The 14,765-nt window shown below is 51.8% G+C and overlaps 1 protein-coding gene across 1 annotated transcript in view; it reads right to left on the reverse strand.

The window, feature by feature from the left end:
• The window catches only part of SCFD2 (sec1 family domain containing 2), a 435,263-nt gene continuing 420,498 nt past the window's right edge, over positions 1 to 14,765 (reverse strand). The window contains exons 8-9 of the mRNA XM_004764956.3: positions 11,923 to 12,042; positions 1 to 1,504 (exon numbers count right to left, since the gene is read on the reverse strand). Coding sequence (XP_004765013.1) covers positions 1,412 to 1,504; positions 11,923 to 12,042 — 213 coding nt within the window. The 3' untranslated portion in view covers positions 1 to 1,411. The remainder of the gene's footprint in view (positions 1,505 to 11,922; positions 12,043 to 14,765) is intronic.

The raw sequence follows: 14,765 nt of genomic DNA on the forward strand, positions 1-14,765 counted from the left end.
TAACAGCGTATTCTTCTTCTTTTTTTTTTTATTTTTAGAAAATATAATTAAATCTCTGCTTTAATTAGCATTTCTTTCAGGCTATCGCCATTTTCTCCCTGACTCAGATTCGAACTTCTAGATCAGGGGAATGAAAGAAACATGGGGTTTCTATTATCAGTGCCACTGGTGGGAACATACCTGGACAAAAGAAGAAGAACGGAAGGAGGAGGAGGAGGGGGAAGAGGAGAAGAAGAAAGACTTTGGTGTCTATAAAACCTACTTTGATTGCATCTCAGAATGATTTTGAACTTCACAGTTTTTTCATTAAAATAACATTATTTTATCCAAGAACTAAAATCCGAGACACATGAGAGTTCTAATTTACATTTTACTAAAATCCGAGACACATGAGAGTTTTAATTTACATTCTACTTCCCCCACCTGTTTAATCCACTCTAGATCGGTTTTTCAGGTTTCTCTTGTCATTACACACATCTTTTAGAGAGGCTAGTAATTTCCACGAACCGTACACCTACAAATGTGTGGGTACCAAGCAGTTCATTTTTGCCAGAGTTCTTAAATAATTTCACTAGTTGGGTCTAGGTTTTTCTGCTAGGACCAGAAGGAAAAGTGAGACAAACCGAAAAGAGAGCTCTCTATTTCAATAGAAACAGTAACTCATAAAAGTCCCAGGGGTTGAGGTTCTCATCTAGACTCCCTGGACCAGATGCCTTAAGGGGGGCCTTCCTTTGGGAGGGGAGGAAAGCTTTTATGGGCAGAAGCAGCCCTCCAGTCAACCTCTCTCACTACTGTTGCACGTAGACTGGGGACCCTGCCGTGTGAGCTCGAGGGGACAATGCCGCCCTTTGTAATGACAGGCCCAGTTAGGAGGCAGGCAGGCTCCCAGCAGGGCCCTAGCTGCTAACCCCTCCCTTCCTTGCCTTTTCAGCAAGCTCTCAGGTCCCATTTGCAACGTTCCCTCCCCAGTTACATAATCTTAAGGGAAACCAAACTTTCTTCACACTCATAATTCTAAAGCACGTCTAATTTCTTGAGCCACTGCAGATCAAATAGCTTGTAAGCTACCAACACTTGCCAACAGGCGTTTACGTAGAATTCAGGAGTTTGTAGCGTGAATCGGGAAGATCACAAACAGAGGGTTAAGCAGAAATGGGAATTATGTCGAATGAAGCCAACTGAGAGACAGTGAGATACCTTCAGAAAAATGAATAAAAATACAATTTTTTTTTAAAGACCCATTTGCAGTCCAAGTCAAGCACTTTGCTACACGGTTCTCAAGACTTCTGGGCCAGAATTCCATCCTCACCACAATTAGCAAGAGGACGTGGGGTCTGGAGGTGTGTCTTGAACGGCGGCGGGCAGCAGGACAGGTGTTTCCACCTCGGGCAGGTGTCCTCTTAGCAGCCGCTCAGAAGCCAAGGTCTGGATGCAGCCGGTCGGTGGCAAACAACAGCTCAGGAATGTTGAGTGGCTTCAGGAGTCGCGTGGACAGCACGATGACCTACCAGCAGGAGGGGACAAGCACACCACAGACAATTAGGGAAGCCGGTCCCAGGTTATGGGAGGACGGGAAATAAAACACAATGTGTTTCTCCGGGGGGAAGGGCATGGAGGGGGGCACTGGGGAGAAAAGGCAGAGGGTGGCAGCTTGGATGCCGCTGGGTCCCTGGGTCCTGGGTAGAAGGGAGGGTACACAGGCGGGGAAGGCTGGTCTGTGGGACAGCGGGGCTCTGCTTCCCGAACCGTCAGCCAGCTGGCACTGGGAATGGCCGTGCCCAGCCGCCACGTGGGTGCAGAGCTGAATCCAATCATACCGAAGCCTTGATCCCGTCATTCGACCTCGCTAGAGAGAAGGTTTCTCTCTTCTCCAGGGAGCCTTTGCTCCTTCGGGGAGCCAAGAGAAGGCACACCAAAGGGGTGCATGGCATTGTGGGTGACGGTGGTGATGACTGTGCCAGTTTCCTAGGACCCAGAGCTAGGCGGCTTAAATAAGAGAAATTTATTATCTTAGAGTTCTGAATGCCACCAGCCCAAGATCAAGGTGTTGGCCTGGTTGTGAGGGAAAATCAGTTTCATGCTTTCCGTTTCCTTGTGTCTCTGCATGACTGTCTCTCTGTCCAAATGTCCCCTTTTTATAAGGACACAGTCATATCAGATTAGAGGTCACCCTAACGACCTCATCTGAGTTCGATTGTCTAGAAAGACCTATTTCCAATAAAGTCAGATTCACAGGCACTAGGAATTCAGACTTGAGCATTTTTTGGGAGGGAGGGCACAAGTCAACCTCTAACAATGATGGGATCAGGATGGTATAGGCTAACGTTTATCGGTTCCTGTGATGTGCCACGCACTGAAGATGATCTCACTTAAATTCCATGTAATCGTCATTACAACCGTATGAAATGGGCACATTTATTATCTCTGTTTTGCAGACAAGGAAAATCAAGTACAGAAAGATTAAATAATGTGTCCAGGGACACGCAGGAGACTCTAGCATCCAAGTGCCTATCCCGTCACTTTGGTCATGTCAAGGGGTCTGGGCAAGGCTGCTTTACTCCTCTGGTCCACAGAGACCTTTGGGCCTCTCTGGCCTGTCACTGTGGTGACCCTTCCTGCTTCCTTTGATCTGGACCCTTCCTCTGGGGTAGATTTCTCTTTGTAGCAGTGGAACAACTCCCTCCTCAGATCTGTGATGTGCTGGGTAAGGGCTGGGGGCTGGTGAGGTTTTGCACAGGCGGCCGGGTGAGGAGCGGACTCTGGGAATGGAGAAGGAGGTCCTAGAGCCAGAACTCCACAGCCCAGCACCCAAGCAGAGGGTGATAGCTTCACCTAGCCGCACTGCCCGGGACTTACTTGCTGACACTGCACACTTCCCTGTCTCCTCCTTCTGTCCCCCCCCCCCCCCACCACCCCCACCGCGACATTGTTCCAGGTGCACCCAAGCCAATGATGTCACCAGCTCCCAGCTCACGGGTCAGAAACAAGAGTCCACACTCCACTGCGGAGGACAGACAGATGGGGCCGGAGATGAGGGGGGAAAGAGAGAAGAAAGCATTTTAGAATTTTCTTCTTCTTGTTAAAGAAGTGAGGGCTATTAAAAAGTTTCCTGTTTCAAACAAAAATCAGCCCTTGCAAGCAGCTATTTTATGGTTTCTTGAAAGAGAACGATCTAAAACAATATATGCCTAATGTCAGCCAAGTTGTATTTTTGGCAGGAAAAGAAACACTGCAATCTGCGCTTGCAGTTGTCCTTGGACGCCAGGGGATGAGAGCTGGAGGGCATCAAGTCAATGCTAGCATCCCCTAATGCTAGAGGCATAGAGACCATTTGAACACGTGGCTCCGCAGAGGGTCTCCCTCGCCAAGCCTAACGGTCGGCTAATAACGGTCGGCTAAGAATGGGGGCACCCAGGCCAGCACTCCCGTCGGAGCCCTGCAGGGCCCAGCTCCACTGCAGATGGCTGCGCGCCCCCGGGAAAACCACATCCCTTGGAGCCATTGTCTGCGTGTCCTAGAAGAAGAACAATAGCCTGAGCTGGTAGCCTTGTGGCGAGGAGTACATAAAGTTGAGTGTGTCCAGCACAGGAGGCACTCAGCCGTTGTGAGCTGCTATTTTATCGTGGTTTTGTGATTGGGTCACAGGTCTCCTTTTGAATGGGATAAAAGCTAAGAACTTTCTAGAAAAATACATGTCTGCTCACACACACGAGATTCTGAAGATAGTTGTAGATGAGGTTTGTGTTCAACTAGGAATCATAGGCCACCAGGTAAGAAACCCTCATTCAGATGTTTTTTAAAAATGTGTGCAGAGAAACAGAAGTCCATCGCACACTCTCCAGAAGTTGACTCTTGGGAGGCAGGAGAGGCCCCTCTCGGCCCTCATGTGACTTGCCGGCCCCCGCCACCACTGCTGGCCCTTGTGCTCCTTCCTGAGTCAAAATGGCAGATTCCCCTCTGGCTGAGGCAAGGGCAAGCATAAGGGTGGGCAGGAGCCTCCCAGGATGTGTAAGTCTTGTTGGAAGGACTGAGGAACTTGGAGAGAAAATACTGTCGACTCAGCTGATGATGACACTTCTAGAGCAGCGAAAACCCAGGAGAAAGAATCCGTCCCTCAGACGGTGTGCTCGGCTGCCAGCCATGGCTGAAGGACACAGTGGCTTCCATGAGCTCCCCTGAGCTCGATCCAAAGACTGGGCCCCTCAGATATGAACAGGCAGGTATCAAGTATGAGGGCTGAACCAGGGGGTGACCAGGACATGCGTGGGGAGGGCTGAAAAGAAACCGATGGGAAACCAGGGGAGTGTGTGGAGGGAGCTGGGGGCTCTGAGGAGGCCAGAAAGCTGAGACCAAGGACTGTTGCCCATTGGTGCGGCGGGTAAGAGCACAGACTTAGAAGTCAGACCCTAGCTGGGCCTCACTGTCCTCATCTGTAAAGTGGGAATAATGCTCTCCACCTGCCGTGATTTATACGAAGGTTGCACGTGAACATGTATATAAAATATTTAGCGCAGCTGACAGGCTCTCGAGGGGCAGAAAGGTGTACCTATATGATGGTCTTCATTATTGTCCCCACCTTGACTCTTTCCGGCCCCTCTTGAGCTCCCTCTGTCTGGCTCACCGCAGGCCCTGGGGCCAGTGCAGGGAAGGTAGAGTGGCCTGAGCATCTTCCCCAAGTATAAATCTAACTGTATTAGACTATATTACTTATCAGCTTAAAATCCTGATTGCCTCCTCACCCCCCTTTGGTAAACCCAACCCTCCAGAGAGAACATTCTAGAGCTTCAGAATCTGATGGCTGTTCGGCACTCCATACCCCACCCCCTCACCACCGTACCCCCTTCACCAGCAGTTGGCACCCTCTGGTCTCCCTCAACTATCTGCAGTTTCACGGGTGGAACTTTGTGTGGATGCTTCTTTACCCAGAACATGAGTCCCCCTACTCTTTGCCTGAAGACCTCCTGGTCCTTCAACAATCTGCTCAGGTATCACCACCTCCAGGAAGCCTTCCAAGACCACCCTTCCCAAAGATGGAGTGTGTTCCCATGGCTGTCGGTATCACACTCTACTCCTTGCTGCCTTCCCTGAGTCTTTCCACTGTTTCTTAGAGCCCAGTGCCTGAAATACAGAGGGTCCTTGGTATCGTGAGTCCGCGAATGATGAAATGAGTGAACACAGAACAAGGAAGGAGGCAGTGAGTTTAGCAATGGTCAGCAGGGAGTTTCTCACACCGGGAGGCTCTAATGAAAGATAGCTCAAATAGGTCTGGGAAAACTATTTCAAATCAGTTCAACGATTTGTCTAAATTTCCTCCTGGGAAGCACAGGGAGGGCTAAGGCTTCATTTACGCTGTTAGAGATGAGGGTCCTTGAGAATTTCCCCATCTTACGCATCTTTTCGTCTTCAGACTCAGCTGAGCATTTGCAGAGGTTTTCAGCCCACCCAACCAAGGCCTTTCTTCATTGTTTGATAAATATTGTTCTAAATACTCTAAAAAACTAGCCAAATGGGGGACAAAAACGTGGTCAAAAATGAGAAAGGAAATGTTTAAAAGAGTCTGAGATTGGCCTGTTAGATTTAAGATGATTTTACAGTCATCAAATGTGCAGTGGCAGGCACATTTAGCATGAGCGAATTCCTTCTAGAAAACTGGCTCTTGTCCAGGCAGCCGAGGGCACTGATGAAGACTTCCGTCGGTGAGGCACAGCTCCCCAGGGCTCCCCACGGCTCCCCAGGGCTCCCCAGAGCCTCTCGTGTCAGCAGGCCCGGGGGCTCGTGCAGGCTCGTGCAGGCTCGGCCCGGGACAGGCTCCGACAGCGGCCAGCCCCTCGCGTTCTCCCCACGCCCGGTCGCCGCGGGCCGTCCCTGTAATCTGCAGGTGCCAGCATCTTGCTGTTCTATTTCTGCCGAACTTGGAGGAAGCAGGGCAGTCCAGGATCTCGATTCCAGATCCATCTGATTTCTAACATTGTGAACTGAAAGCAGCAGGGGATAAAAATGGGTTTTCTCCTTTTTTCTTGTAAACTTGCGAGATTCTTCCCAGTAAAAGTAGCTATTTTCAGGCACCGAGAGGCACACTCCTCCCCTTGGTGACCTGCTTTGGGAGCACGGAGCGTGTTCAAGGCACTGCCTACCCCTGCTTTCACACGTGTGTTAAATGTAGAAGGTTTGGGTCATTAGGCCGTGGGATAGTGGATTAATTCATTACAGGGACGTGACCAAGTTTTCTGGAAAACTCATCGCGAACTGTCTGACTTGCTTTCTTTCACACTGCCGCCGCGGTCAGGGGACTATGCTGCCGGGGTTCCTGAAGAACCGTCAGTGGGACACTTGGGATCATTGCCTCACCTTTGTCCCTTTGGGGGGTTGTGTAGTAAGAAGTCACTCGAGGTGCAAGAAGAAGCAAACCTCACACTGTCCTCACGTAGGAGAGCAGGACAGCACGAGATGAGATTCTAGGAACGTGTGTACCGCCGTCCAGTACCTGGATCTGCGTTTTCTCTGGTGTTTCGGGTTCTGATGATAAGGTTCTAAGCTAATTCAGGCAACAAAGATAAGTTTAAAACCCCCTTGATGTTTTCCTCAGAGTAAGAAACTTCCAAATAAAATAAATCGAGGGGTGCCTGGGTGGCTTCGTGGGCTAAGTGTCCGACTCTCAATTTCTACTCAGGCCGTGATCTCAGGGTCGTGAGACTGAGCCCTACGTTGGGCTCTGCACTCACTGTGGAATCTGCTTGAGATTCTCTTCGTCTACCTCTCCCTCTGCCCCTCCCCAGCTCACTCTTTCTCTCTCAAGTAAATAAATACATGTAAAAAGAAAAAAGAGTAAAATAAATCCAGACTGAAAACAGAAAATAAGGAAATCACTGGCCTCCTCTCCCTGGGCCTTTCAATCAATTTTAGAATAACCTGGAGCCAGGTTTTAGAGCCAGGATTTAAATATCCCGAGCCCCAAGCAAAACCGTGTGTATGAGCATATTCTTGGTCTACTTTGTTTTTTGTTTGTTTGTTTGTTTTAAGATTTTATTTATTTATTTACAGACAGAGATCACAAGTAGGCAGAGAGGCAGGCAGAGAGAGAGAGGGGGAAGCAGGCTCCCTCTTGAGTAGAGAGCCCGATGCGGGGCTCGATCCCAGGACCCTGAGATCATGCCCTGAGCGGAAGGCAGAGGCTTTAACCCACTGAGCCACCCAGGCGCCCCTACTTTGTTTTCTCTATTACATTCTCACTACATATACAGCTCCAGAAACGTAGAGCTGCTAGAAACTGTGGGTGGGAACATGTGCCTGCCATGAAGAGCAGTGGACGGCAGGCCAACTTGTCCACGGTGCTTTCCTCTGTTTCCTGAGCTAGCCTGTCCCTGTGTCCTCTGGGAGCGTCCCTCCCTGCTGCTCTCCTCCCACAATCTCGGGCTTCTGCGGGCCTCTTGGCCCCCATCCAGCCACAGAGTTCGGCCTGCAGTGCCTTCTGGGCATGGGGCCCCACAACAGGCAGCAAGGGAGATGGGGGCGGGTGCCAGGCACATGCACTCCAGAAGCTTCCTGCCTCACGGTTGGGGCTGCTTGGGTACAGTGGGGGGAGCCGTCTCTTCGATCCCTTTTTTTGTACTTGGGACAGAGGCCCATCTCCAGCTGCCCCCTTTTTCTCATGGGCACCTTGACCACAACCGGGGGCAGAATGTGGAGGAAACACACCCTTTTAGAGTGCGACAGCAGTCCTACGACACTAGCAGGTGTGGATGTGGTTTCTGGAGTCCATGTTTCATGCCACCCTTGTCACCTTCTGTGGAAGAGAATTCATTTCTGGATGGGCCTTAAGTGGGTTCTATGAGTTTCCTTTGAAGAGCAGGTCCCTGAATGCTTTTCAAATTCTTCTCCATGAGGGGCCTGTGCCATCTGAGGGAACGCCTCCCTCCACTTATTCACACCACGGCCCCGTCAGTGTTCCTGGCACCCTTTCCTCTGGCTGGAGTTCTTGTGCTTAACAGCAGTCATTCACTATTAGAATGTAAGTTCCACGAAAGCAGGCACGAGTCTGGCTCGCTCACTACCCTATCCTTAGCATAAGAACGGCGCTTGGCACAGAGTAGATATTCAACGAATATTCACTGAATAATCAGCAAATCCCATGTAGTAGATGTGATGGTAGCTCCTGCACTTGGGTCCCCAAAGCACTCATGTAGATATAGAGGAGGTGTGGATTCACAGGAATTGATACAGAAGTCAGGCTCGTTTTAGTGGCCCATAATGTCAAGAATGAATCAATAGGTTGGTGAATTCTCCAGAAGAGCTACTTTTATCTTATGCTATAATAAATAAGCAAAGTTTCTGATGTTCAGTATTCAGCATTCAATGAACAACCATGACACCCAGCAATCCTGACTCTATTTGAAGGGCTGGGTGGGTCTTTTTTTTTCTTTTTTAATTTATTTTTAGAGAGGTAAGGGAGGGGCAGAGGGAGAGGGAGAGTCTGAAGCAGACTCCGAGCTCTTTACAGAGTCTGACGCAGGGCTTGATCTCACAACCCTGAGATCAGGACCTGAGCAGAAAGCAAGAATCAACCGCTTAACCAACCGCACCACCCAGGCCTCCAGAACTGCTGGGAATAAAATAATAAAAAAGCCTGAAGTCCTGAGCTTGGAGAGGAGCAAGCAGAAAAGATCCAAAAGCAGGCATTTGACTCTTGGGAGGCAGTAGAGGCTCCTCTCCTGTCCTTGTGACCTGCTGGCCCCCGCCACCACCGCTGGCCCCTGTGCTCCTTCCTGAGTCAAAATGGCAGATTCCTCCTTGGTGGAGGTGAGGGCAAGCATAAGGGCAAGCGGGAGCCCCTCAGGATGTATAAGGCTTGTTGGCAGGACTGAGGAACTTAGAGACAAAAGGCTATAGACTCCATTGATGTCAACACTCCTAGAGCTGTGAAAAATGAGCCGGAAGAATCCCTCAGATGGTGTCCTGGGCCTTGTTGGCTATGGGGGAGATGGGGAGGAGCGGGCTCCAACCGCCTCTGCGCTGACCAGTCCACACTGAACCGTGGCTCTCTGTTCCAGCTGAGCATGAGAGGGACAGACAGAGCAGGGCTGAGGACAGCCACCACCCCCGTCACTCTCAGATATATACGTCATGGGACTTAAAAGCCTGGGTTTGGAGAGGAGCAGACCCAGGGAAGAACATGCGGCTGAGGGACAGGCCTGATTTGCCTGTAAATTCCTTGGGGCCCGGGAGCTGGAACCAGCGCTAATGGGCAAGGCTCTAAGGAGGCAGATTTGGACTTATCTAGGGGACAGAGTCCTAACAGTAAGGCCCTCTAAGACCCAGGTAGGCTGCAGGGGGAGGGGTCAAGCCCCCATCACTGGGGGTGTTCCCACGTAGACAGGCTAGTCAAGACAGAATACGAGTGTTTGCACACACATGCCCGCTGTTCATATCGACGGTCACATCCTAGTCAGCTTCTTGGTTGAGGGGTTGCTGGGTACACAGACTCAGTAGAACCTCTGCCTTTCGGTCAGGTCCCCTGTGTTCTCCAGAGACGTCGAAGTCTGAACCGACAATGGCACCAGGAAGCCCGCCATTTTGCGGACAGCTAGAGAAGCAAGGCCGCCATTTCCACTGCACGTTTAAAGGCAGGCAGGTGCTCCATCCCAGGTTTGGGCCCAGGGAGCTGCGGACCAAGGGCAGTGTGAGCGGGCTAAGGTCTGAGGAAGGGAGCCCACCTCTGCAGGCATCACTCCAGCGAACATCCGGGTCATCCCCTCCTTTCAGGGCCTTGAAGATGAAGGGCGCTATGGTCGGAAACGCCTCCCAGGTTCTTCCCTGCTGCCTCTGGGTCCTGCTGGGGCCATTAGCTCCTCGGGGGAACTTCTTGCACCACGGACACACGGCAATCACAGCGGCTCCTTCAGCCCTGAATTCTCTGAGCAGCTGCCTCTGCGGATGACCGAGCCCAGGGCCGGCTCGTAGCAAAGCCTCTGCAGACTCTGGGTCTGGATTGTCCAACTCGGTTTTGAAAACGGCTTCCTTTTATCCTTCTAGAGTGGGGATAGCGTGTCTGTTGGGGTGGCACAACGCAGCACTGTTCTTGGAGCGCTGAGAATTTGGTTCCCCTCGTTAGGGGTTGGGAGAAATGTGCTTTCTGATTGAAAAAAAAAAAAAATGTCTTGCTCAAAAAGGCAACTGCTTGCTAAACAGATCCTTGACATGGCTGAAAGGGTGTTAGATGAGGCAGAACTGACCGCTTGGTCAGAAATTTCACCAGTTGTGGTCAAGGCAGGTGGAAGTAAGAGCAGAAACGGTCACAGCCGATGACTGGTCATTCCCTCGTTCAAGGACTTGCTGCAGCTGCCGAGACGCTCAGGTTCATTCCTCGGCTAGGTGTCTGGAGACCACAGGACCCGGGCCTTCTCTGCCTCACGCGCAGTCTGGCCGGCTCTGTAGCCAATCAGGCCCGCAGACCAGGCTTCCGGAGCTTCTGCCATGTGCTCAGGCTTGGGGAGCCCCAGCCTTTGCCCTTACGGAATCTCCGTCTGCTCGAGGAGACCGGGCAGCGAACAGGAAGCAGGTGGGCACACAGTCCAGGGTGGCACGGCCAAGGGCGGAGTCTGGATTCCGGCAGTGATGTGGCCGAAATGGAGACAGAGGCCCGCTGGGGTGGCCAATCAGACGTGCAAAGTCATGGGTACAGGTGAGAGCCAGAGCACCAGTGCCCCCAGTGCCATGTCTGGGCCGGACTCCCCTCTGCTGGCCATGCAGCTCTGGGGGACAGTCCCCTGCGTGAGCCCGCGTTTCCTCCCAACACACGGCCCCTGCATCCTTTTGCTTTCTTCATGCTACGGAAAGCCTCCCGGCTGCCTGCAAAAGCTGATGATAAGCTCCCAGCGGCAAGTCTCAAATGGGGGTGGGAGGCAAGAGTTGGACTCCCTGTCTCACAGCGGGACAATTCGGAGGCATGTCTTCCAGACTCCTCGGGCCCCCAGAGGACAGAGCCTTGGCTGCCTACAATAAGGCACTCTGTTCTGGCTTTTCTCTCTCTATGGTCTGTCTTCTCGGATTCCCTCACTTCTGCTTCTTGGGATCATCTCCCACTTTAAACCACCTGCTCTCATGTGCTTGTCACATGGCCTGTTTGGGGGGGAGCCCAGGCAGGTAAGGACTTCAAGTCTTACTGAGTTACAGGCTCTGTGCCCCCAGCCAGATTAGAACTTCTAGAGGCAGGGGCTCTCCTTCTCTCAGAGTCCCTCCCCTTGGGTTCCTGCTGCCCCGGGCCAATAGCTAAAACCCTCCGGCAGAGCAGGGAGCTGACCGCCCAGAAATGGCTGATGCGAAGGGCAGCCACCATTTATGGAGAGCTATGGGACAGGCGCGGTATTAAGTACCTTCCCTCCCCTTATCTGATCTAAGACTCACAGCTACCCTAGCCCTGTTCCCTCCATGAGAACATGGAAGGCTTTGCTCTCCCAGATCAGCGGGCCAGTGAGTGACAGAGGCAGGATTCAAAGACAGACCTCCATCACCAAGAGGTAGGCCACTTCCAGGGAGAATGAGCGGGCACAGCCAGGAGGCGAGAGAGGAGAGAGACTACATCTGTCACTGCATTGACGACGCGCCTTGAGTAACAACTCTTGAGTAACTAAAAGCAAGAGAAGAAATGCCCTTCAGGAATCGGGACTGGGGACAAGAGCAGCTTCGCCCCTGAAGCCCAGAGGCAGGCGTGGACTGTAAGGGACAGCTCCTCCCTGTGTCCCCAGCAGGAGGACAGCTGGCCCAGGGGCAGCTGGAGGGGGAATGTGACAGGGCAGGAGTGGGTGGGGGAAGGCGGGATGGAGCCTGGGGAGAGGCCCTGGGAAGCCGAACGAAGGGCCCTTGGCCACCCCCCCCCCCCGCTTGTGCCTCAGGACGCTCCTTCACCGTTCGCAGAGGCCTCCGTACCTGGGTTCCTGGCTTCAGGGACGGCACGAGGTCTTTGATCATCTTGGCTTCTGAGACTGTGACCCCGCCCACGACGAAGAGGATCAGGAGAGGGTGGTCGCTGGGATGAGGCCGGCTCACCTGCAAAACAGACCCCCATGGGCTCCAGTGGCTGGTGTTGGGGCAGAGTGCCGCACAGCGGGGCACCTTCTCCCTTGTCCCTCCATGGGGACCCCAGGGCTGTCGCCCCCAGTGCAGGTGATATACACGACCCTTAGAAAGATGGTGATTCATTAAGGATAGGATGTGTTAGTGGGTTTTAAACCCACTGACCAGGAAAACCCATACCACATCACCTTATTGTACCCTTTTGAATATTTTATTGAAGGAAAAGTTAAGGTATTGCAGTTATTAAATAGGAAGAGAAAACTGAGGGCAACTTATTAACTCCCTCCTTTGTAGCCTTCAGGTCTGAGCACAAACATGCCCCTTACTCATTACAGAGCTCTGCTGATTTCCGTCAAAGCTTGCCACAGCCTGTGGTTATCAGATTTGTTCCTTTGGTTTCTTTCCTTATCGGCTGTCTCCTCTTCTAGAACTGGGGATCTGGCTCACTGCTGAATTCTCTCTCAGCTTATTTAGTGCCATCTCTGGCAGCTAGCAGGTGCTCAGTAAACATCTGTGGAATGGACGGATGGTCAGAGCCCTGGGGAGCTGGCACTGGAGAGGTAAAGAGACACATGAGCCAACCACCCGCCCCGGGAGCTTCTTGTCTAGCGCAAACCTCACGCTCTTACCTTCTGCAAGACAACCTTAGCTGAGCGCCTACCCTTTGAGGATGGCCCACTGGATGTCATGCAGAATCATCTGATGCCTCATGATTTCCCCAATAAGGCAAAGTCTTACACACCAGAAGGAAAATGACCCACAGAACCCCTCAGGAAATGCAAAATGACCCACACATAGTGGGGGAGTGGGGGGCAGGGCCAGGACAGAGCCCATGGCTTGTCACGGCAGGAAGCATGATGCCAGTTCCCCTCATGGCTGCCTCAGCCCAGGCTTTTTTTTTTTTTTTTTCCCTTACTATTTTATTTACTTATTTGACAGAGATCACAAGTAGGCAGAGAGGCAGGTAGAGACAGAGAGAGGAGGAAGCAGGCTCTCAGCTGAGCAGAGAGCCCAATGTGGGGCTCAATCCCAGGACCCTGATATCATGACCTGAGCCGAAGGCAGAGGCTTTAACCCTCTGAGCCACCCAGGCGTCCCTCAGGCCAGTTTTTGACTCCGCAAAGGAAGGGTCCACAAAGGCGGGGAATGGTCCACATTTGCACCGAAAATTGACAGTACTCCCTCATTCACGCTAACTCCCAAACGGCCTTCCCATCAGGTAGTCCCCGAGCAGGAGCAGGCTGGGCAGCAGACCCACAGGAGGCCCTTGCTCCTGCCCCTGCCCCTGCTCCAACTCCTTTCCCAACTGGGTTCTTCCGGCTTCCTTGCCTGAATATACCCACTTCTCAACATCTTTTTAAAAAATGCTTAAAAAGGGAATACATTCAGTGTTTCCATTACATAAGTCACTCTTTGGCTTCTGGAGAAGAAACTCAAAATGGAAAAAAGGAAGGGAGAGAAGGAAAGAGACAGGGAGGGAGGGAGAGGGAGGGAGACAGGAAAGAGAGAGAAAGAGAGAGGGAGAGAGAGAGATCTAACCTCTTCCAAAGCAGGTGGTGGTGAATACTGGAGACTCTGATCTGCAGGAAAGACTGACTCCTCTCCCCTGCCCCCGGCTTCTTGCCCTGTAGCTCTTCTTTCCCCGGATTGCATTTGTTGGCTGCTTTCTTCCAAGTCATGTAATACATCCCGAGGACCAGCCCGCTTGTGTCCCATTACTCCCCTGAAGTCCCAGTGGCCCCCATGTGTAGGAGTCAAGGGACACTACTTTGTCTTCACTGAACGGGTCATTTCTGTGACAACTGTCACAGTTGATGACGCCCTGCTTGGCTACTCTAACAGATTCCCTGTTGGTGGTTCCTTCTACCTTTTCTGATCCTTTCTTCTCAAATTTCTCCACAGGTTCCTTTCCTTGGTCTGCCCCTTTAAATGTCCATGGTACTTTGGGCTCCGTCTTTGGCCTGTGACTCTCCTCACTCAATACATCATCCCTGAAGGAGCTCACCTACTCATTCGCCTTCAACAGGCTTTTACATCCTTCCCAAATCTATGTCCTCTGCTTGAACGCCGCCACTGAGTTCCTGTGGACATGCCCACCTGGGTGTCTCCCAGGACCCTCAAACTCAACAGGCTCCACACCTGATGTTCGACCTTGCCAAGTCTCTTCCTCATGTTGGCTTTCTTTCTTTCTTTTTCTTTTTTTAAGATTTTATTTATTTATTTGACAAACAGAGATCACAAGTAGGCAGAGAGGCAGGCAGAGAGAGAGGGGGAAGCAGGCTCCTGCTGAGCAGAGAGCCCGATGTGGGACTCGATCCCAGGATCCTGAGATCATGACCTGAGCCGAAGGCAGAGGCTTAACCCACGGAGCCACCCAGGTGCCCCTCATGTTGACTTCCTAACAGCATCACCGTCAGCACATGCCCCTGAGCCAGACACCTGACAATCACCAGGGACTTGACTCTTTCATTTCCCAGATCAAGCCTCTTCATTGTATCCCCTCAAATCTGTGGATCTCTCCTGGATTTCCATTGTCCCTATTCCAGTCAGGCTCTCATCCTCTCTTCCCTGGATTACTGCCACAGCCTTCTGGATCATCTCCTCGTGCCGTTCTGGCCGTTCCCCCATCCGTTCTCCTTCCTGCCCGAGGAAGTTTTCTAAAATGCAAACATTTATGGCTGACCCTAGGGAGCAGT

The sequence above is a fragment of the Mustela putorius genome, unplaced genomic scaffold (genome assembly GCF_011764305.1).
Source record: "Mustela putorius furo isolate JIRA1106 unplaced genomic scaffold, ASM1176430v1.1 tig00000430_pilon_pilon_pilon, whole genome shotgun sequence".
In the NCBI taxonomy this organism is placed as follows: Eukaryota; Metazoa; Chordata; class Mammalia; order Carnivora; family Mustelidae; genus Mustela; species Mustela putorius.